General features: G+C 45.3%; 2 protein-coding genes, 1 long non-coding RNA gene and 1 other non-coding gene across 10 annotated transcripts in view; 3 read left to right on the top strand and 1 right to left on the bottom strand.

The window, feature by feature from the left end:
• The window catches only part of LOC116148472 (uncharacterized), a 43037-nt gene that overhangs the window by 15741 nt on the left and 3809 nt on the right, over nt 1-23487 (bottom strand). For 3 of the 7 annotated variants that reach the window (XR_010378130.1, XR_010378127.1, XR_010378129.1), the window contains exons 3-6: nt 22191-22936; nt 20163-20315; nt 18868-19063; nt 702-1245 (exon numbers count right to left, since the gene is read on the bottom strand). This is a non-coding gene — a long non-coding RNA (uncharacterized LOC116148472). Of the gene's footprint in view, nt 1-701; nt 1246-13597; nt 14854-18867; nt 19064-20162; nt 20316-22190; nt 22937-23487 lie in introns of those variants that run through there. The other 4 variants (XR_010378131.1, XR_010378132.1, XR_010378133.1 and 1 more) reach the window with 4 other exon arrangements.
• On the top strand, nt 6922-7111 carry LOC116148565 (U2 spliceosomal RNA). The gene has a single exon (XR_004132093.1). It is a non-coding gene; the product is annotated as a U2 spliceosomal RNA (small nuclear RNA).
• Nucleotides 8419-23458, top strand: ZFP2 (ZFP2 zinc finger protein). The gene is made up of 2 exons (XM_031437957.2): nt 8419-8518; nt 21169-23458. The coding sequence occupies exon 2, from the start codon at nt 21243-21245 to the stop codon at nt 22638-22640; it is 1398 nt and encodes a 465-aa protein (XP_031293817.1). The 5' UTR covers nt 8419-8518; nt 21169-21242; the 3' UTR covers nt 22641-23458.
• ZNF454 (zinc finger protein 454) overlaps nt 8422-23487 on the top strand; it is a 34894-nt gene continuing 19828 nt past the window's right edge. The window contains exon 1 of the mRNA XM_064480164.1: nt 8422-8518. The gene's annotated coding sequence lies outside the window, so the exon portion shown is untranslated. The remainder of the gene's footprint in view (nt 8519-23487) is intronic.

Genomic DNA, 23487 nt, shown 5'->3' on the forward strand with positions numbered 1-23487 from the left:
TGGATAATTCTAAGTGTTAAGCTTCTGATATTATAATTCAATGCGTGCAACCCTTGTCTCTCAAACAGAACTGGGATCTAGGTTTAAATGAATTTAAGTCCTGTCTTTAAGACCATGATCTTGTTCAGAATCAGATGGGGTCCACCACTGCCGCTGAACCTGAGGTCAGCCAACAGAAGACCTGTAGAGATGACCAGGCAGGACCTGAGGTTCACAGAACCCATAACAGCACTCTGGTGTCTTAATATAGTTCACTTTTGAGAGGGGAGATCCAGAACTCTGACCCTCAGGAATGTGGATGGGCCAGTCATGGAGCCGGTCCTGGGAAGTGGGAGTTGGTCTTTTGCACAGGGAAGAGCTGACTGGGACAGGCACCTCAGGACTGGGTTAGGTGGCCCAGACCTACTCCCTGGATCACTGCCTCTGAGCCTGCCTTCCTCAGGGGCCACGACCACCCTGAACAAGGCCCTCAGCGGACTCCCGCAGCACCATTGCTTTGGGTCCCAGGTACTGAGGAGTAACTAGGAGAGAGAGGCAGGGACAAGCTCAGAGTGTGATGTCCTTCCAGTCTTGTGAGGACAGGACCATGGGCAAAGGCTGGTCTCATAATTTTCTACGCTGCTCAGGGCACAGTGTGATGGGCTGGGCCAGCCCCTGTTGGTCCCTTAAGGACCATGAAGTGGAATATAGAAGGGACATACCTGCGGGGACGTGTTCCTCCCAGTTCTGGCCCAGGGTTGCTGCAGGACTTCTCCATAAGGACGGGCCAGTGTTCACTTGTTGGCCTCATGAATATTCCGGTCTCACAAACTTGTCAGCATCTGGGGACACTGTTTCCAGTTCTTTATGGCCCTTGGCTGGAGACCCTGGAAAATCGTCTTTGCCAGTATGTGATTCTTCTTCCTTGACTCAAGATGAAATTTCCAAAGGATTCCCCGTTCTTGTAGGAAATTCTGGATTTCCTGGTCTCTCCAAGGACTGGCCAGGAAGGGACAGAGGAATGTGGGTGCACCTTGGCATGGCTTACTCTGACACTTGAGCGGTTTTCAGAGGCCCTCCTCCACAGACAAGGCCCACTATGCCTTTCTGTCTGTCGGTGAGAGAGGATAAAACCTTAACGAGGAGGTCGGGAGCCAGCATCGCTGGGAGAAGTAGCATCCAGTCCCTCTTCTCACGGGCTTGCCAGGAAGCATCTGTGTGTCCGGGTGTTGTTCAAGTTCACTCATGAATGAAGAAGTCTGAAAGCTGACGGAACACAAAGACTCTGACTAAGTATTTTGTGGCCTGGAAGGGCTCTCCCTTTGTTTCAAGAACACAATCTGTGCTCAGAAGGGCCCTGGTCACCCTCTGCTCACCAGGACTGCATGGGCAAAGTCAGAGCTCCAGGTATGTGGAGCCACAGCACCCCTACCCACCCCAGAGCTGCCCTGTGGGCCTGGGTGGGGAACCAGGGCTGGTGCAGGTCCTGAGGCCTGGGCAGAAAGTCTAGAGAAAAAGAAAACTGGCTGCTAGAATGTTGTGAGCAGAAAGCTTCCCTTGCACTTGAGTTTCTTTTCCTTCCTTTCCAGTTTATTTAGGGAGACACACCCTCCACAGACAGAGTGGGGCCTGTCTCACTCAGAAGGGAAGACGGCTCAGGAGACACACACTCCACAGGCAGAGTGTGGGCCATCTCAGAACGGCGAGAGGGAGCGACCAGGAGGTGTGGGGGTGTTTAGTGTAAAGTAAAAGCAGATACACACTCTATAGACGGAGTGGGGGCTGTCTCAGGAGGCAAGAGAGACAGAGCGACCACGAGGCATGGGAGCTGTTGGGTTTTATGGGCTTGTAATTTCACATGCTAATGAGTTGGGGGATTATTCCAACTACTTTGGGGAAGGGGTGAAGATTTCCAGGAAACACCCCACTCCCCACTTTTTGACCTTCTGTTGTCAGCCTAGGAGCAGTCATGGTGCCTGGGGGTGTGCCATGAGTCCAAACTTCCGCCATCTTGGTCCTAACCAGTTTGTTCTGTCCTCAGTGGCTGTGTTGCTCCTTCAATGGTTGTGCCCTGCCGCCTTTCCTCCCACTTTATTGAGAGTTTTCAAGTATGTACACTATACTTCAATTTTTTTAAAAGTTTATAAAATGCAAAATTAAATAAAGGAAAATAGTTCTGGAACCTATCCATCAGCTTCCTCAGATGTTCCCCAAGACTTCTCTAAATTCCTGAGAATGCCTCACTGACCAGCTTTCTTTAAAGCTTCAGCCTCTTGCCACGTGGCTGGCCTCTGTCTTACTTCGCTCTTCCCAGTGCACCCTCCGGAGACCATCTGGATGGCTACTGTGGTGGGGGACGGGGGATTGTTCATAATGTTTGGGAAAGGAGATCTAAATTCTGCCTTAAAAACTTTTCTCCTTGTCCCATTTCTACTTTTTGTTTAAGCCCCACCCTCCACCTTCAGTCCCAGTTCCAGAAGTTTCTGGTATTACCGCTCCTGCGCTTTTGAGATTTCTGATGTATAAAGTCAGACTGGCTTGCAGCTTTTCTTACTGCTGTTCGGGGATTTGGCATTTTTCAGTTTTGTCAAGAAAATAATATCCGTCTTCTTTTCAGGTCCGAGGTGGTGTTGGTGTGTCCTTACCTGTCTTCTCCTGAACTTGTAAATTAACTTTTCAAATAATCCCTTTATTTTGGTTTTACTGGATTTTTGGAAAGGAATAAAATTTGATGTACTGTTAAAGAAAAAAGTATTATCCTACGTGTTAAAAAATTGTTCGTGACATTTGTTAAAGGAAATGTGAGGCAGAGTTTATTCGGGGGGGGGCATCATGATGGGTATAGGGACCACTGCAGCGGGGAAGGGAGATTGGGCTTAATTCTGAATATAGCACGAGCAAGTAGGAATGTATAGCCAAGGAGCTAGGTGGGGTCAGAGAATAGAAAATTACTAAGAGAAAACACTAAGGTGAGGAGGGACCAACCTCACAGAACTCCGGGTGAAAGCAGACATCACCTGAGGCAAGGCGGAGGAGGAGTTACCAGATACCAAGGGTGATAAGGCTTGGAGAATGGGGGGATTCTGGGTAAACTGATTTAGTAGGATTCTTGCTAAAACTGGACAATGTAGAAACAAAAATGCAAATCCAACAGTTGAGGCCTAGTTGAAAAACAACTCAGAGGAGCCTGATTAGAGTTTGATCAAGGAGAAGCTCTGTCAGTGTGGCCAGCCGAATCACTAAATACTCCCTTTGTCTTTAAAAAAGATTTCTAGTCTTTTAAAAATGTCTAACTGGACTGTTGTCAAAGAATGTGGTACTTATGATGCCAATTCTTTGAAATGTGTTGAGACTTCTTTAATAGCTAGCATGAGGTCATTTTTTATAACAGTATGATTGAAAATGTTTTTTTTTATTAATTTGGGGATGCAATATTTTGTCCATTAAATCAAACTTGTTAATTTTGCTCTTCCTATATTCTGTATCTTTAATGAGTTTTTTTGGTGAGCTTTTCTATCAATTACTGAGAAAGATAGTTTAAAAATAACTCTCTGCGACAGTGGATTTGTCAGTTCTCTTTGTGTTCTGTCAATTTTTGCTTTATACATTTTGAAGCTCCATTATTAAATACGTAAGAGTTCATGAATATTTTCTGTTCTTGGTGAATTAACTCTTTTACTGTTATGTAATTACCTTCTTTACCTCTAGCAATATTTCTTGCCTTAATGCTGTGTGTGTGTGTGTGTGTGTGTGTCTGCAGCTACATTAATTTTCTATGGTTAATATTTGCCAAGTATACCTTTTTCCAACTTTCCACTTTCAAGGTTTGTGTATCCTTATGTTTTAGTATATAGTAGATTTATAAAAATGTAGTATGAGAGTATTTTTCTTTCAATTGGGAAGTTCAGTCCATGTCCTTATGGAGTAATTACTAATAGATTTGGATATATTGCTAACACCTTTTAATGTATTTTTTATTTATCTGAATTTTTATGTTTGTGGGTTTGTTGCAGGGGGTGGGGGGCAGGAGGTTGGTTTCTTTGTCTTTCTCCTTCTCCCTGTTCCATACTCTCTGCCTGCTTTTTGGGAAATTGCACACTCTATGTTATGAGTTTTAAAAAGGGCTATTTCCCTACCAGAACAACCATGATGAATATGTTCATGCAGTTTCTAATGTAAGAATAACCTTGTAGTCCTGAAGCAACTGTTTGATTCAAGGTATTTATCTTAGCACAGTGGTAGATTTTTACTTTGTTTGTCTGGTGCTATCTGGATTACCTTCACTTGATTAAATGAATTATGAAGATTTTCATGTTTTTCAATATTTTGAAATAGTTCAGACAGCTCTCAAAGAGAAACAGAGTTGGACACTAATTAAAAGCAGTAAAGACATTTTATTTAGTACCACTGCAATAAAGGAGAGAGGCTTCAATAAAACTGAACTCAACTCCCAATTGAGCAAAGTCAGCTGGGGATTTACAACGCCAACAAGCAGAGTAAGGGTTGGGGCCAGGGGGAATGAGTGGGTGGAAAATTACCAAATAGAAGACAGCAAGCCTGGAGGACTCTTGCTTAACTGGCTTAAGAAGATTCTTGCTAAAGGCAGGCCAAGAACTTAGATATCAAGAGTAGGGGATGAGAAATTTGATCAGATATCACGAATGGAGGGGATTCTACCTAAACTGACTTAGCAGTGAGACAGGAGGGAAGCAGGCAGGGCACAACCATCAAAAGAAAGACACAGCAATTGAGGGTGTGACACAAACTGGTTAGAACCAACCAGGCTCAAGATGACGGAGAAGATGAGTTCCAGTGGACCTTGAGCCTTATATGCTCATTGGAATGTATCAGCATGCTAAATTACACACCCACAGGTGCCCTGACAGTTCCAAGGCTGAACATAACAGGCCAAAAAATGGGCGGTGGCCCAATTTTGAGAAATCCCTGTCCATTCCCCAGAAAAGAATAATCCTCCCACCCGTTAGCATATGAAATTATGGAGCCCATAAAAACTAATCACCCCACCCACTGGGGCCTCTCACCTTTTGAGATGCCCACATCGTGTCAATGGGGCGTGTATCTCCTAAGGAGCTCTCACTTTCCAGGACAATCCCATCTCCTGGAGCTGCTGCTCTGCCTTCTCAGACTGCCCACACTCTGTCTGTCTACGGAGTTTGTAATCTCCCTGAATAAACCTGCTTTCAATTTACAATGGCTCACTCTTGAATTCTTTCGTGCTGAAGCCAAGGAGCCTCACTTGATGGGGCACATCCCAGGAACTCACCCAAGAACTGGGACACAGCCATCCTCTGGTACCCTTTTTTCCTGCAACAGTAGGATTCTTGCTGAAACTGGGTTCCACAAGCCAAAGACGGCCCAAGGAGGAGGCCTAGTAGAAAAGAGAGCTCAAAGGAACCTTCCTAAAGTTTGGTCAAGGGTTGGGTCTTTGCTGCACCAACAGAAAGAGGCAGAGGAAACTAGTAGTTATTTTTAGAAAACCAAGTATTACAATCAAAGCTACTATACTGATCCGCCCTAAATGTCATGTCCCTCTCTAGATCCCGGTGGCAGATCCAGCTGGCCACACATGTAATTGGAGATTTGGCATTCTACACAGTGATGCTTTTGGAGCAAACAGGGCAGCACCTGACACTGAGCTAGAAAGGAAGCCCAGTAACCACCATTCGTGGAGTGCCCGCTGTGTACCGGGGACGTTAACCACATCCTGCTCACTCTACTGACAACTCTGTAAGCGAGTCCTCTGGGCTCCCTTTATCTCAGAGCAGGGAGGTGAGCCTTCGCCACGGCTGTCTGCCCCTTCTCCCCTACCCATGAGTTAGAAACCGACAGACTCCAGAGAGGGGCTACCTTAACGCAGCCGGGGTAAGGTCGCCGAGCAGCTCGCTCATCGCGTGGCAAGCCACTACCTGACCGAAACGATGCAGTCGTCCCAGGAACCAGCACCTCCCGTCCGCTGGAGACCCTGGCCCGCAGCTGGCCTGCCGCGGGCCCGCGCCTGCGCACTCTGACGCCTGCGCCTGAGTACTCCGACGCCCGCGCCGCGCCCCCGCGGCTCTGTGGGAAATGTAGTCCGGCGCCCAGGGTGGAGGCGCCGGGCGGGGCCGCATCGGTTCCCCGGCGGCGGCTCCTGCTCCCGCTGGGAGATGGTGAGTGCGGGGCCGCAACGGGAAGCGCCAGTCGGGCTGAAGCCGGAGGTCCTGGCAGGAGGAACCCGGCGCCGAGGGCGAGGCTCCTCAGGGTGGGCCGGGGCGCGACCTCTCCGGCCCTGCGCGGCGCCGGGCCCCTGGCTCCAGGTGCGTCGCCTCTCGCCGCAAAGCCAGGCCGGGAGGGACCACCCGGAGCGGAGGGGCTGTCCCGGGGGCAGCGCGGGCGGGGCCCTGGCGCCGCGGCTCCGGGTCCGAGGGGCCGCCGAGGGGCCGCAAGCTCCGGGAGTCGCTAGGACTCCGGGCTCCTCCCCGCCGCGGACTTGCCCTGGGACCCACCTCGGAAGTGTCGGGGATGCTGCACCGGGTGCTGGGGCTCCAGGCTCCAGCACCTGCCCTTTGTGTGAGCCGCCTCTCGGCGACCCGCCCGCTGCGGTTTCCTAACTCCGAGGGGCGGGGGTGGGGCGCTCCTCGACTCACCTCCGTAAGAAAGGGCAGGCCAACCCTGTGCGGGGCTCTACTTGAGTGGATCATTTGCTTTCTTTTTTTAAGATCAGTTTTTTTTTTCTCTTAATAAATAAAAGGAAGAAAGGAAGACAAAGTTCATTGTAGGGCAGCTAGAAGATTCAGAGGAGCAAAAAAGGAAAAAAGATCGTTTGAAAACTATCAAAATCTGCATGGCGGCATGTATCTGTATAAGAATAGAAATGTTTTGTTTCTAAACAAACATATGGGTACTAGTATCCTTTTCTCCATTTACTTTTAAAAATGAGTTATAATCGCTTCTCAGCCTTTTGGCTAAGATCAAGTGTAGTATCTGTTCCTATCAGTTTAATATCCGATATGGCCTCTATCCGAGGACAATATATTAAATGGATTTTTGGAGGAGGGAGTTGGGATAGCAGCTTGCTACGTCCACTCCACGCATCCACCTGCTTTGCAGTACCTCCAGGAACGGTGCACCAGAAAAAAAAAAGTTACGAAATACATTTGGTAAGGGATTTAAAGTGCACGAATCTTAAGCTCCGTGATTTTTTAAATAAATATTTTTATCTGCGTAAGTACAACTTAATCAATATGCAGTATAAACTTATTTTAACTTAATATTTGGAAGTATCTACTAATACCAATTTTCAAGAACGGCTAATGAATGTGAGGAAAAGTATGTCTGTGCCGTATTTAATCCTCTCTTTAGGCGTTGTGCTCTTAGGGTTGCTTTTTTTTCCCCTCCCCCCTGTATTATAAACAATATAGGCCATCTGGCTGCATATATCTTTGTATTCTTGTCTCATTCTATAAATCTTCTCAAGTGACATTTCTAGGTCATACTGTAAGGCTTTTGATACCTCCTGTCCTAGTCTCTCTAGAAAATAGTAGTTTATAAACGTTGCAGCTAAGGGTGCCTGACTGACCCACACCAAGTCTAAGTGTTAATTTCACATCCTTCCTTCATTGATGTGATGTCACTTTTTTCATAACCTGAGTTCTTACATATAAATTTTTTTCTGAACTCTTTGTGTTGGTAGGATTTTAATTTGTTCCACTGACCCTTTTCCCTGTCAGACTGTAACATCCATAAGGGCAGAGAGACTTGATCTGTTTTGTTTACAGCTATATTCATCCCTTCCCCTAAGAATGACACCTGGTACGCAGTAGGTGGTCAGCAGTACATCCGGTGAATGAGTGATTTTGCTTGTTCAGTAACACTCTGTTCTGATGATCATAGCTTTATAATGTCTGGTGGGCAGAGTCTCACTCATCACTATTTCCTTTCAGAAACCTCCTAGCTGTTGTTACATTAACACAATTAACTTTTTTTAAAAATCATCTTTTCCATAACTAACTTCACAAGATTGTTATTTAGTTGTAACTTGCCTCGGTGTATGTTCAGTTTATAAGTTAATTTCAAAGAAGTGACAGCTTAGCATGTTGTGCCATTCTCTCCAGGAATATGGGATGTTTCTGTTTAGCTTTATATATCCAAATAAGCTTAATAAATAAAAATGATAGTTTTCTTTATGTAGATACCATACACTTCTTTTTTTAAGATTTATTGTTATTTATAGGTTTATTTATTATAAAGTGAAATTATTTTTAACTATTTAACTTTTATTTAGAGATTTCAATTTATTTTTATTATTTTTTTAAAAAATTGAAGTATAGGCAGTTACAATGTGTCAATTCCCGGTGTCCATACACTTGTTACTTGGCTTGTCTGTAGGCACTGTATTTTTGTTGTTGCAGAAGGCTTGTTTCTCATGTCTTTTCCTTCCCTCAGCTCTGACTCCTCTGGCTCCTGCCGGTCCCCAAGGAAGGACCCCACGGGAAGGAAGGAGAAGGCAATGGCTGCTGGGCTGTCACCACTGAGAGCACAGGTGAGCTCATGTTTCTCGCTCAAACCTCTCCCTTGCTCCTTGCTCCTAGACTGTCGGTGGGTCTCACCGCAGAAGACAGGGCTATTGCGATGTCCGAATGTTGGATATTTACAACACAGCCCCCCTCAGTACCCCTCAGCTCTGTTCTCAGCTGTCACTTCCTCATTCAGCTGGATACCCTGGCCTCCTGAGCTGTTGGTGCTGTTCAAGGGTCAGGAAAGGAACAGAAATCATGTGAGAGACAGTCCTGCTGCTTCTAGGGTTTATGGACTCTCAGGGGACATATAAAAGGTCGCATCTTTAGAAGGAACAGGCTCCATGATTGCACATGAATATGATAATAAGAACAAATATGGTTAAGTACCTGGATTGTCAGTGTTCAAGACCTGAAAAAAGAAATCAGTGTGGCGACCAGAAGAAGCACGATTGGGCAGGGACACCTGGAGAGGATTTGCTGTAGCGGAGTCAAGAGTGTCCCAAGTGTAAATCTACCGTTTTATAATAGCTGTGCTGCCTGGGGCAAGTGACTTGACTTCTCTGAAGCATCAGTTCCTCCTGGTGATGACAGACGTAACAGCGTTAACTGAGTGTTTGCCACATGCTTGGCCTTGGTAAGACTACTGCAGGGTTTTGTTTTTTTTTTTTCCTTTATTTTATTTAATTTTTTTCTTTTTTAATTTTTTTATTGAAGTATAGTTGAGTTACAGTGTTGTATTAACTTCTGGTGTACAGCATAAAAAAACAAACTGGCACAACCGGCATTTAGCTGCCCCGTCTCCTTAGTCTCCCTTCACCTGAGACACTTCCTGGGTCTTTGTCTTCGATGACCTGACGCTTTCGAAGAGCACAGGGATTGGTCTGAGACACATCAGGGCAGCATTAGAGCTCAAGTCCTTTTTTCATTTTTCCTCATGTTTTTATCTTTCCTACATTGGACACTGATGTGACTATTAACTGCCTGAGTATGACTTGTATTTGCCTTTAAATTTTATCCTTTTTTTTCTGAATATAAATATTAGGCATATAGTTGTAAAAAAATTTTTTTAAGGCTGTAAGATATACTTTCAGGTTTCAAATCCTCAAAAATAACTATGGATGTACATTCTTCTGTCCTTTTAAGATACCTTAACATCTTTTGCCCATTTTTATGTTGGGTTGTTTGTATATAAAAGAAGCCTTTTGTATAATGTGGATATTAATCCTTTGCCATAAATTGCCATTCTTGTTTCTTGAAATTTTTCCTTTCAATCTGTTTATAATCTTCTGCAGCAAATAAATTTTGACGTTTCATGCAGTTACCTTTCCTTTTCCTTTGCTTGGCTTTGGAATCATTGCTCTAAAGGCTTTCTGGTCCTTTAGATTATAAAAGTACTTTTCTACATTTTCTATTAGCTTTATCGTTTTAAATTTGGATCCTTGAGTTATTTGGACTTTCTTGAATATAATGTGAGGTCAGAATCTTACTTTATTTAACACAGTGTGGTGAGGCAACTCATCATCCATCCATTCATTAAACAGGAATTTAGCAGCTGCCTACTGTGCTAAATGCCCTGCCAAACTGTGTTCTGGATGCTGGGGAGATAGCAGTGAATGAGACAGGCTAAGCCCCTTTCTCCTCGATCTTCTCTTCTAGAAAGAGAGGGCAGCAGTGAAGAAGCAGTGTTACTGAGGACACTGTTCAGTGCCGTGATGGCCACACAGCAGGGTGACCTGGGGGAGTGTGACTGGGGGGTCTGTTTAGCTAGGCAGAGCCAGAGTGGCACCTCTGAGGCATTCAAACTGTGATAAACTGTTGAAAGAATCTATTGCATAATCCAGTTATTTTTCCATAGATCTGAGATGCTACCTTTAAAATATACTAAATCTATATATAAATAATATTTATATATAATACATAAATGTATGTGTTTTCATATTATATATTCACATGCACACATATACATGAGTTAATTTTTCTGGGTTCTGTTCTGTTGCTCTTTTTCTACTGTAGTTCCACACTATTTTATTTGTTTTAGAATTTATTTTATTTTATAAAGCAAATTCCCCTTTATTTTTCTCTTCAAAATTTTGGTTACTGTACTGTCCTTATATATTTATCCTTGTGGCCAAATGGTATTAACAATAGCAAGTTCTAACAGAAACAGTTAAAACATGTGCAATTTTGACCTGGTTTCCATTAAATCTGTATCACCTTGAAGAGGACCACCATCTTCACAATGTTTTTTCTTCCTGTTGAGTGGAAAAAATCACCCTTTGTTCTATTCAGATCTTTCATTATGGCTTCTGTTAACTTTGGTCACGAGGACCTTGCATATTCCTGTTAAGTGTACTCTGAGGTGTTTCATTTTCTTTGTTGCTGTAGTGACTGGGATATAACTTGATCACGATTGTGATTTTGTAGAAACAAATTACTTAAGAGTGCTCTTTGAAGACATTTGGTTGCTGTGGCGCCTGAAGCTTCATCATTATTAATGACTAATTTTATTAGTTATTAATATTACTAATTAATCATACTTTTATTATTATTATTAATCATACTTTTATCATTAAGATGTCCCTGTTGATTCCATTTGATACTTGACCTTTTTAAGGAATAAAAACATCAAAAAAGCCTGTGTTTTAGGTTTAGGAGAACCTCTGCATGAGCGAGAGAAACCCAGGAAGCTGCTTATTTCAGACACCGTGCAGTTATCCTGTACCCTCCCCGTGCAGTGCTGGGGAGAAAAACCCGTAGTAAGTGCAAAGGAGAAAGGGAGAAAATGTCTTAGGGGATTAACAACAAATACGTTCTATGAGCGATGCAGCTAAGTTTCATTTCAGCCTTTATACCACAATAAAGGTGTTAAAAACGTGTTTTTTTTTTTAAATGACAAAAAAAATGCCTTTCTGTACTTGTGTAGACAGGGCCCCACAGTTCCACAGCCGACACAAGGCCTGTGCTGGCCGGGGGCCCTGCACCCGAGGGGACGAGAGTCAGGGGAGGTGGGGGGACCAGGAAATCAGCCCAGAGGAGTCTGCGTTTGGGCTTTAATTTCGCCTCGTATGTTTAGCCAACAAGGCGATTGCTTTGTTACAAATTTATTGAAAGTAGATTGATTTTTGGAAGGAGAATGTCATATTTCTGAACTGTAATCCTTTTTGCAAAGCAGCAGCTTATGTTTTGTTTCCGCGTACATCCTGCCTCACCTTACTGAGGTCTCGTGCCCTCCCAGCTTCTTCTGCTTGTTTGCACTTGACTGCGTGTTTCAGCTCTACTACCCCTCGCCCCCACCCCCGCCTTTTTTTCTTTCACTTTTTGGTTTGTATTTTAGGTGTTTCTTTCATATGTGCCATTTAATTGGATTTTAAACCAACCTTACAGGTTTTGTTTTTTAATAGATAAAGTCACCCCATTTGTATTTGTTGCTATACGTGTATCAAGCCTTTTGCTGCTTGCTTAATGACTTATGGTTACTATGCGTTCTTGTTTCTTTTCCTTAAATTTGTTGCATTGATAATTTTTCTTATTTCCTTTTTTCCTTTCATAAAATGGAAAGTCTCCCATGTATTTATATCTTACTAGTAGCTACTTTCACTTTTCTTGATAATATTTGTCAGTGATTTTAAACATTTTTTATTTTTTTGATACATTGATTTTAAAATATTAGGAGAAAATAATGAGGTAGGAAGATAGTAAACTCTGTGCCTCAGGGCTGACACTTTTTCTGGAGTCCTCAGCCAGTAGGATGTAAAACGCACAAACTGCTTGGAAATTGGTTTTGCTCCGTCTCTGGTCTCTTTAGTCCTTCCTTCTCCACTGATTTCCTTCCGTTTGCCTATTCGCACATTACAGTGCTCTGTGTCCTTAAATAAAGACCTTGTCCATTTCCACAACTTACTCCTTCTTTCCTTACAGTTGTATCTCTCATCTTCACAAGAAGTTTGAGGTAATTTCATCTGACCGCTTCTGGTTCCTTATCTTCCTGTTATTCTTGTTTTTCCCTTTGGTAGGGGAAGGTAATTAGGCTTACTTACTTATTTTTTTGGTGGAGGTACTGGGAATTGAACCCAGGACCGCATGCATGCTAAGCATGCGCTCTACCACTGAGCTATAGCCTCCCTCTCTTTTATTCTTTTATCCACTGTAAGTTGACTTCTGCCTTTACCTCTCAGCTGAAAGCTCATTTTGGAACCAGCAGATTCTTTCCACTCATCATTCTGTTTGACCCACCCGGCTTCTGAGAGCGTGGACCTCTCTCGTCCTTGAAGCCCTCCTTCCCCGGACCTTCGGTCCTGAGTCTCCTTCCATCTCCCCGCCTGTCTTTCTCTCCATCTCTCAGCTGCTGAGGGCGGCAAGGGTCTCTCCTTGGGCTTCCCCTCACAACAGGAGGAGTTGGGTGGCCTTGGGTTCAAGCTGTATGATCTTGGAGAGGTTCTTTAACCTTTTTGGGTCTCAGATTCCTCATCTATAGAATGATGGCTTTAATGCTATGAGTCTAGCTGGTTGTCATTTGAATGCTATGAACTGAGGCATATGAATTCCCTACAGGTACAAAACTGAGTCCCAGAGTTATCATTTATGGTAACCACCACTCAGTTCGTGTTCCCTCCTTGTATGCATTAGGGTTCTCCCGATAAACCGAACCAATGGGATATACGTAGATGTACAGAGAGATTACGTGGGGAGTGGGGGTGCACGACTGTGGAGGACAGAGAGCCCCCACGATCTGCCGTGTGCACTCCAGATGGCCCAGGAAACTGTGCTGCCATCCCACTCCAGACCCGGGGGCTGAGTCCGGGGACCGATGGTGCAGGTCCTGAGTCTGAAGCCTCGTGAACTAGGGGCACGGATGACCAAGGGCAGCAGATGACGGCTGTCTTGGCTCAGGCAGGGTGAGCGGACTCGCCTTTCCCTCAGCCTCTTTGTTCTGTCCGGGCCCTCAGCCCACTGGGCAAAGCCCTCCCACCTCTTGTGGACTCTGTCTCCCGATGCAGGTGGGAGCATCCTCGCAGAAACGCCAAGAAATAGGTCATGCTTTACCAGCTACTCGGGCATGCCTTGGCCCAGTCAAGTCAACCATCACACTCATTACCCAGAGATGAATGCTTACAGTTTTATTTCCTAGTCTGGGGGCTACAAAACAAGGCTGAAATGGGCTTATAAATTGGAAATGCCATTTTTAAGTCAAGCTGGGTGTTTTCTTGGTTGTCTCGTAGGCCAGCCACTTTCTGGATTTATCCCGCTTGCACATGCTTCCCCCCCACTAACTGGAATTCCTGCCCAATTATAGTAAAGCCTAAAATTCCATGTGCTGCGTCTACAACTTGGAGCCTCACGTTACTCCAAAGACCTAGCTGTGAGGTCCCCTGCTCTCGCCAGACACACCCCCACCCAGTGGGAAGGGCTCCCCCCACCTGCCTGGCCAGCTCCCCTATCAGCCCAGCCAGGTACACCCCTCCCAGTCCTCAGCCTAGTGGGTTTCATCTCCCTACCAGCCCACAGAATTGTTCAAACAAGCCGATCCCATCTTCCCGTGGTTACCAAGGGTCACCTCACCCCCTTGTCAGTACAGAGCCTGCCTCCCACGGCCCCTGCTAGTTCTCTGCTCCCAAGTGCAACCCCCGAGTGTCCTCCGCCATGCGGGTGAGGATCTGTGACTGATAAACTGCTCACAGTCTCATCTGTCCAGTGCTGGGTGTCACGTGTTCGGTCATCTTGTGCTCTTTAGGGTTGGGGACCCCTCCGTCCGTCATCCGTGGGTGAACAGGAGGCGATCCGAACGCCACCTCCTCTTCCTCGGTGCTAACCTAGAGCAGCCTTCGGTAGCTTCCCCCACGGCCCCCTGGACCTCCTCTTCCGTCCCTAAATGCCAAAGCACTTTCTATATTTACCTCTGGATATTTCATGGTAATGTCCGTTTTTCTTGCAGGTGTTTGGTTCCTTTGGGAGGATGACACGTTCTCCTCACATAGCTCTCTCTATCCCGTCCCTTCTAATGCTGCTTGTTTTTTCCACTCCCTTCGGAGGGTGTCATTGGCGCAACCCTTCCCTTGAGCGGGAATTTATAGCTTCAGGAGTCGGGGATGTTCGAGGATAAGTCTGTGGATTTCATCCGGGAGGAGTGGATCCAGCTAGACACTGCTCAGGGGAGCGATGCTGGAGAGCTCCAGGCACCTGGCTTCGCTGGGGAAGGACGTCTCCTTGTTACTCGGACCTGCCTGCTGCCACCTCCCCGCCGTTGACGTCTTGTACAGCCTGTGAAATTCGTGAATTTGGGCTTGAAATCCTGATACTACAGGGCGTTGCTTTAGGGTGGGTCGCTTGGTGTTCTCTCTTTCAAGGAGAAAAACGTTTTCTGTAGAAAAGGGGAAATGGGAACCTCAGAAGCCCTGAGGGGAAGCGATGAGACACAGGCTGGGAGTGGTGCTCAAACTCAGTTCAGAACCCACATTCAGTGTCTCTCCTTCTGAGCAGGGCACCAGCTTTCCAAACCAAATGTGATTTCTCAGCTGGAGCAAGAACTAAGCCTGAGGACAAAAGAACGCCCATGGTGCCTCTCCCCGGGTAAGGATCAGGCTGCCAGCACTTGCCCCGGGAGCGGCACCGTGGGGAGAACCACGTCAGGGCTCCCTTGGTCTCTTAAGACCTGCACCACTTGCTGTGTGTTTTCTCAGATGCCTCCGCACTGCTGACATCGCTCACCCTCCCGAGGTGAACGCATTTTTTAAAATTTATATATATGTACCGTTCATTGTTCTTAAGAACGTTTAGAGCTTTAGCTTTTTAAACTTACAGAGTTATCAAAGGAATAAAGCCAACCACAAAATAAGAATTCACTCAAACAGATACATACACCCTGCTATTAACAGCAACATTATTTATAATTGCCAAGATATGGAGCATTGTAAGTGCACGTAAGTAGATGAATGGATAAAGAAGATGCAGCATATATATGTAATGGAATACAGCTCACCCATAAAAAAGGAAATTTTGCCATTTGAAGCCCTTCATTCACTTTTTTTTCACTTCAGAAACCAGAATTTTATAACTGGCACAAGCATTTCCATTGCCTCAGAAACAGCTACATTTGTAGCATTTTTTCTTAATTTATGTATTTTGGGTATGGGGAGATAATTACATTTTTATTTATTTGTTTATTTCTTAATGGAGGTACTGAGGATTGAACCCAGGACCTTGTGCGTGCTAAGCACACGCTCTACCACTGAGCTACACCCGCCCGTTCTCGTCCCTCAGTGTTTAATCTGCAGCTGCTTCCTGTTCAGTCCCACGCTCCTCTAAGCACTGAATGCTTGCTCTTTTGTTATCGGCTTTCTAACCCCCCTCACAACTGGAATTTCTCTTTTAGACATTATCCCTGACCTTTCTCCGCATGGAACACCTTTATCTTTACTACTAGACAAAGAAGTGTTGATCACCACTTCTTTTTATACATTGTTTAAATTGAAGAGAGAGGCCAATACTTTTTGATCTCTGGATAGTGTACAGCTACCTAAGTACAAAGTAATAAAAGAAATCTTTATAAAAAATATTGATAGGAATAAAAATCATCTTAGGAACACCACGGCTTGTTTCCAGCAAGCTTTCTAAAGAGCAGGATTCTAGAAGAGCCAGCGGGTCGAAGGATGTACACGTCTTCCTGGCTCCGCTGCATACTGCACGACTTTTGGATATCGTCTTATATTTTGAATGCTAATTTTTTAAGTATAAAATGATCACTTAAGGTAGCTTTGATATAACTTTATTACAGATTTCTGTGGATTCGATTACTATTGCTATTTGTATTCTTATATAAATAACCACCAGATATTTTTGGAGCACTAGGCCCTGTTCCTAACACTGCGGACAGAGCAGCAGCAAAACAGGCAGTTTCCACGTGGAGCTTATAGTCTAGCGGGGAGACAGTAAATTAATAAAGAAAGAAGGCAGGGAGGGAGAAGGTGGGGAATGAATGTGGTAGTCAGGTGGTGTGGAAAACAGAGCATCGTAAGGAAAGTCAATCAGTTAGCAGAGTGCTGCTCTACAGGGGTGTCCAGGGAAGGCCTCTTCTTTAAGAGGACTACTGAACAGATACTCAGAATGATGGGCCACGTGGGAGAACATTCTGGGTACCAGGAACAGCAGGTGCAAAGACCCTGTGGTAAATCACATGGCATTGTGTGAAGGGAAGGGTGCGGGATGCCAAGGTTTCCTTAAATTTTGTCTTCCAGCCCTTCTGTGAGAAAACTTACTTCTACTCTCGTGTTTTCTATTTCTGTGCTCCTTCTAACCTCGGAGTGCTCCTCCTTTTTAAATAGCAATCTTTTTAAATGCATGCGTTACCTTCTCTTGACTGTAGGAGGATATATAAATTATTTTTTTGGTTGGGGTTTTTGGGTTTGTTTTGGCTCTTTTGGCATGTGCATGCAGCCTTTCCCCCTTTCCTCCCCAGATTATTTTAGTGGATTTGTTTATGACTTTTTCATTATGCCACTGTCATGATGGTGGGTTTTGTGGAAGCAGCAGAGGCAAACAAAGGTATTGTTCATGCTGTGTTTTCCTCTCCCACATTTTTACCCATGTTCCAACTTCTCTGTTGGCCTGAATCCTAAAGATTCTTCACTTACATGTTGCATTTCATACCGTATTTTTCCTGTCTCTTTGAATATCCGTCTCGCCACTAATATGTAGGCTCATGGAATTGTCATGACTGAGCTTACTTCTCTTTATATATCCCCTGCCTAGCACACTGTCTGCCAGAGTAGGTGTTTACTATGTTTGTTGAGTGACTATTAGATGGCATTAAGTAGAATGTTTAGTAATCAGGTAAAACTATAGCTTTGAGAGTTATAATCATATTTGTGACATGTATCTCAGTGAATAGAAGGAGTGGTCAGAGAGGGAGGAGAGAGTTTATGGAGGAGAGCTGGGCCAAGGGAAGAGAGAAAAACAGAGAAGAGGGTGGCATGCCAAGTAAGAAATGAGAAGTGTCGCTGGTCTGAGCGTTGAGGAGGTGGCCTGGGACCGGGAAGACCGCTGTGGTCTGTGGGAAACGTGCGGTGGGTGGGAGCATGAGGAAGGAAACAAGCAAAGTCTTCTAAGTACAGACTGTCCTTTCAACAAAGTTCACTTTGAAGGAAAAAGAAGGGCAGGAACTGAAAGAAGTCAGAGCTCAAGTGCCTCCTGTGTGCTTTTGACCGAGGAAGAGCCTTGAATGCATTTACAAGAGCTGAGGGACATCCATGAGAGAGGAGAAACTCAACACAGAAACGAAGAGGCAGAGAACGGAGCCCAGAAAACGTGATGGTGTGCAAACGCCATGTCTTGTTCTTTCCTGATTTCCTCCGCCGTTATTGCCAGATTAAGCCACCCGTTGGTCTCACTGTGCCGTCCAAACCCAAGATGAGAAAGCGGCGCTCGCCGTGCTCAGCTCCCGCCCTGGTGTCATCTGATCGACCCAGCAGCACACTCCCCCAGGGTGGGTACTCCCAGCCCCTCGGCGGTGGAGGGAGCAGGCCCAGAGAGGTCAAAGGGCAGGCCGGAGTTTGAACCAGGCTCTTTGTTTTCTTGGGTCTTCGAGCTTAATGCCAATTGTAAAAAAAAAATCGTAACTTTCTTTCCTTGCCTTGCTCTGACTTCTTACCTCTTAGTATAGCTAGTAAAAATAGAACTTGTGCCTCCTGGCCTAATTTTCTTTTTTAGATGATGGTTTTCTTTTTCTGTACTGAAGTGTCCGTGTGTACAGTGATTGAATGCTTTGTTAAATTTTGCTCGTGTCTTATAAAAGCTGAGTCACAAATGTAAAGATAAAAGTGTTGTTCCTAGAGGCGGCTTTATCTAGTTAACTTGCTAACATGGAAAAGGAAATTATGGAATGTGGAAAACAGTGAATTTTTATCCTTTGATCAGTGGTCATTAGACTTAAATCAGTTAAGGTTTCAGTTATGAAGGAAACAAAGGTAAGAACATGGGTAAAGTATTAGAAATCTATTATCAAAGATTTTGTCTGAAAAATAAGGTGCCGTTAGGGGTTCTATGACATTTTAAGCTGTCCAGGAAGCTACCTTGAACTACCTGTGAACACGGAAACCTGTTCGTGTTTTATACATGATTTTTGTATCCCTCTCAGAGATGTACTGGGTTGCTGCCTCTGAGTATATGTGTGTGTGTGTGTAAATATATGTGTGTGTACACACACACACACAGAATTCATAAACTCTGTACCTTCATGCTAACATAAGCCTCTTAATTAATGTTTAATATAGGCACACATCTTTGCTTCCATTAGTAGGAAAGTTAATGTAAAAGACTATAATAAATGTAGATGTTTCCAAAAAGTGTGTTCCTCCTTGCACGGAGCAGGCCCAGTTACCTGGAGGCTGGAAGTCTGAGGCCGGGGTGCGAGCACGGTTGGGTTTCGGGTGAGGGCCCTCCTGGTTCACAGCAGACAGCAAGCTCTCTGGTGTGCCGCTTCTTACAAGGGCGCTGATCCCATCACGAGAGGCTTTACCCTCATGACTTAATGACCGAAGACCCCAGCTCTTAATATTGTCTCCTTAGGGCTTAGGCTGCAATATACAAATTTGGGGGAGACCCAGACATGAAATCTATAACATTCACTGTTTTCAAGTATTCTGTTCCATAAACATTTGACAGTTTAGTTATCTCTTCTCTTGTTGCTGGACATTTGGGTTGTTTCCAGTTTTTCACTATTGTACACAATGCTCCTTTAAAAATTATGAATCACGGTGGACCTTGGCCAGACAGTTACCTTGTGTATGTACCCACTAGAGGACTCGCTGGATCACAGTCTGTGTGCCTGTTTACATCACTAGGTTGTGCTAAACTGTTTTTCAAATACTTGAATCAAATTACACTCCTACGAACAGTGCGTGCAAGTTCCATTACGGTGTGTCTTTCTAAAATCTGAAGCTGTCAACCTGAATTTTTGAATTGTTACTCAGGTGGATGTGGTAATAGTATCTCCCTGGGGCTGTAATCAGCCTTCTCCTGGTTACTGCTGGGTTGGCATCTTTGCTTATGTTTACTCGCTGTTCAGGTTTCCTTCCCTTAAGTGCCTGTTCAAGTCTTTGGCCCATTTTTTGGCGGGCATAGTGTTCCACAGACATTGTTTCCCAAGTCCAAGTTCTAGAGCTCTTTTCGGGTCATGTGTTACAAGTATCTTCTCCTGGTATGTACCTTTTGTTTATTTTTTGTTAACTTTCTTTTTTATGTCTTTTGATGATTGGAAGCATTTATTCTCCCGTTTGGTTTTTATGCTTTTTCCCCCTCGCTCTCCCGATTTTATTATTTTAAACATTTCTTGAACCTCTACGTAGTTCCCAACTTGGGTATCTTCTGTGTATCATTAATGTTTGAATAGTTCTGCCTGTCTGGACTTCATCTAGCAGTGTGAATAGATGCCCCACTCAGGATGTTCTCAGAGAACCTCCGCTGCACAGCTGGCTGTGACGTAGTGAGGTGGGGCAGGAGGCAGCCCCGGTTCCGGTGTGCCTGCTGGTGTTTCACACTTGACCAGACAGGTCCTCTCTGAGGTTACCTGGCTGTGTATGTGCTGTAGAGGTGGCGCCTACTCGGGTTTCCACTTTTTCGCTTCCTTTCCATAAGCAGGTCAGGCTGGAAGGAGGAGGTCCAGTTAACACATACCGTTTGCTTCGCAGTAAAGCCTCCTGCCCAGAGGCCTTTGGTCTGTTGGTTCAGTGTGGATCTCTGGTCTGGTAATCCTGATCAAGCTGGCCAGCTGACTCTCCATTTGTAGCTTCCTGCCCTCTGCCTCTCATTGTCTCTGGGCTGTTTTGTCTGGGATGAGAAATGGGATCTGAGAAAGTCAGTCTGAGTGGCTGCCAGGTCTTTCTTTCAGCCCCGTCTGCAGCAGATCCCCCTGCCCGCCCCTGCCCCTGCCACCAGGTCCTGTCTCTAAGGAAAGGGTGGGCCCTTTAGGGCTCTCTCACCTGAAGGAAGTGAGAAAATTATGTGCTCCTTAAAGTTGGGGGGCCGAGGGGGGGCTTTTAGGTTGTGTCGTCCTCCCTTCAAGTGTGTCCTGGTATTTGATGTTCCAGACAACTGTGTTCCCGAAGGATAGTTTATGTACATTTTACTTAATCCTTATCAGATTATTTTATCCTCATTTTATGTCTGTGAAACTCAGACCCAGAGAAACAAGTTACGACTTAAGATGATAAGTGTTAACAGCCAGTGTTTAAACCCAAGTTTGCCTGACTCCAGGGTAAACATTCTTTTCCCTGGGTTACACTGTGATGCGCTGTGAAGATTTACTGTCAGAATTGCAGACGGTGCTGCAGGAGGGAAGGCACTGCTGGTAGGGATGCCCGAGGAGCGTGGCAGGGCTTCCTGGTCTGCCTCTCCCGGTCCCGGCTTGTCTGTCTGTCTCCCCTAGTTCCATCTTCATTATTTAGCCTTGTCCAGTGGTCGGTGACTTCGGTGTCCATCCCTCCTGCACAGCTCACGCTGCCCTCTGCCTGCCCTGCTTCTACTTCCCCCCCACCTTACAGCTCTCTTCCTAGTTGTAGGGACATCTTTGAAAAGCTCTCAAATGCCCTATAATTATTCTCAGTTTCATCCTCTGATTCCCACCTCATACAGTTCCTCAGCCTCCCAGCACAGAAGCCAATGAACTTTTTATTTGTTTCAGACTGGGAGACAAGCCTTCAAACCAAAGAGTCAGCTAAAAAGCCCAGCATTACTGAAGATTCGTCCCACGGGGTGATGATGGAAAGGGCGAGTCCCTGGCCTTCTGCTCTGGGGGAAGCCTGGGAACCTGACCATTGGCTTGAGGGGCAACAGAAAAACCAGGATGGACATCTGGACCACGTGCAAGTTACCCACAAGGAAACCCTCACTGAGAGAAGGATGTGTGGAGGTAATGAACTTGAAAGGTGTTCCATTCAGGGTTCAGTCACGAATACACAACAACCTATCCCTGTGGGAAAAAGCCCTCACAGGCAGAACTCACATGCAAAAGACACTAAACAAAATGCTGGGTTAATTAAGACTCCAAGGATGTTTGCAGGAAAAAAAATCTATGAATGTAATGTGTGTGGGAAGACCTTCAGCCAGAGTTCATCCCTTCTTAAGCACCAGAGGATTCACACGGGGGAGAAACCCTATAAGTGTAACACATGTGGGAAGCACTTCATTGAACGCTCCTCCCTGACTGTGCATCAAAGGATTCATACTGGAGAGAAGCCCTACAAATGTAATGAATGTGGGAAAACCTTCAGTCAGAGCATGAACCTCACTGCTCATCAGAGAACTCATACTGGAGAGAAACCGCATCAGTGTAAAGAATGTGGAAAAGCTTTCCGCAAAAATTCGTCCCTCATTCAGCATGAAAGGATTCATACTGGAGAGAAGCCCTACAAATGTAATGAATGTGGGAAAGCTTTTACCCAAAGCATGAATCTCACAGTGCATCAGAGAATTCACACGGGGGAAAAGCCCTATGAGTGTAATGAGTGTGGAAAAGCCTTCAGTCAGAGCATGCATCTTATTGTACATCAGAGAAGTCATACCGGAGAGAAACCCTATGAGTGCAGTGAATGTGGGAAAGCCTTTAGTAAGAGCTCGACCCTCACCCTGCATCAGCGGAATCACACTGGGGAAAAACCCTACAAATGTAACAAATGTGGGAAGTCCTTTAGCCAAAGTACATACCTCATAGAGCATCAGAGACTTCATTCGGGAGTAAAGCCTTTTGAATGCAATCAGTGCGGAAAGGCTTTCGGTAAGAACTCATCTCTTACTCAACACCGCAGAATTCATACTGGAGAGAAACCTTATGAGTGTCCGGTGTGTGGAAAACATTTCACTGGGCGATCGTCGCTGACCGTGCACCAGGTTATTCACACTGGGGAGAAGCCGTACGAGTGCAGCGAATGCGGGAAGGCCTTCAGCCAGAGTGCTTATCTTATTGAGCATCAGAGAATTCATACCGGTGAGAAGCCCTATGAATGTGACCAGTGTGGGAAAGCCTTCATTAAGAATTCATCCCTGACAGTGCACCAGAGGACTCACACAGGAGAGAAGCCCTATCAGTGTAACGAATGTGGGAAGGCCTTCAGTCGGAGTACGAACCTCACGCGGCATCAGAGAACTCATACGTGAGGAGAGCTTTCCTGGGACCCTTCACGGTGGTTAACCCTCCAGTGATAACCCCATTAGGTCACGTGATGGAGAAACCTAGTGAATGTAACGATCGTAGGAACCTCTTAGTTGAAGTACAACATACCATATCGGAGAGGACAGGCCACCGCAGAGAAGCCGTATAAAAGTGGAGAAATCTTGATTGAGAAGTAAAAGTAAGGTTCAGACAGCTGATGCTGTAAACAAGGGCCATTCACGCGGAAGGTGCGCTCTGCTGTCATGCTGCAGATTCCTCTCTGGGCATTAGGGACTTCACACTGGAGAGAAGAATGGGAGTGCTTACCTGGGCAGCCCGGAGGCCTGACTTGGCGTCCTGGTCTGCCGCTGACTTGGACAAGTCACCTGCTTTCACCAGGTCCTAGTGTCCTTATTTGGTAAATGAGGGACTTTTTTTTTAGAAGGCTCCGAGATCCCTATCAGCTCTAAAATGCTACAAACCTATAAATATAATGAATGCTGGGAAATCCTCGATCTTTTACCATGTCAGGTGTGTCACCCAGATGCTCCTGTTCCACAGTCGGGTTTCCCTGGATGTTCTGAGTCAAAATTCCCTACCTCTGCCAACGCCTGTTACCACCCCCCACCCCCCCCACCCCCGCGTTGTTACTCTCTCCCCTGGTGCACTGGCTCAGTGCTCCCAGGAGGCAGAATACTTGTACAGGTCTCAGAGCAGCAGCATGCCGTTTTAAGTTCTCAGTAGTCGTTAAACTATTGTCAAATAAGCTATTTAGAAAACACTGTAACAAATACAGCCTTTGAGTCCATAGGATTCAAACACACATCTTTGTCTCATATTCTGACGACTGAA

This window comes from Camelus dromedarius, chromosome 27 (genome assembly GCF_036321535.1).
Source record: "Camelus dromedarius isolate mCamDro1 chromosome 27, mCamDro1.pat, whole genome shotgun sequence".
Taxonomy (NCBI): domain Eukaryota; kingdom Metazoa; phylum Chordata; class Mammalia; order Artiodactyla; family Camelidae; genus Camelus; species Camelus dromedarius.

What these genes read in the sequence shown, in the direction of transcription:
- ZFP2 (XM_031437957.2), top strand. Translation starts at nt 21,243, where the DNA reads ATGATGGAAAGGGCGAGTCCCTGGCCTTCTGCTCTGGGGGAAGCCTGG.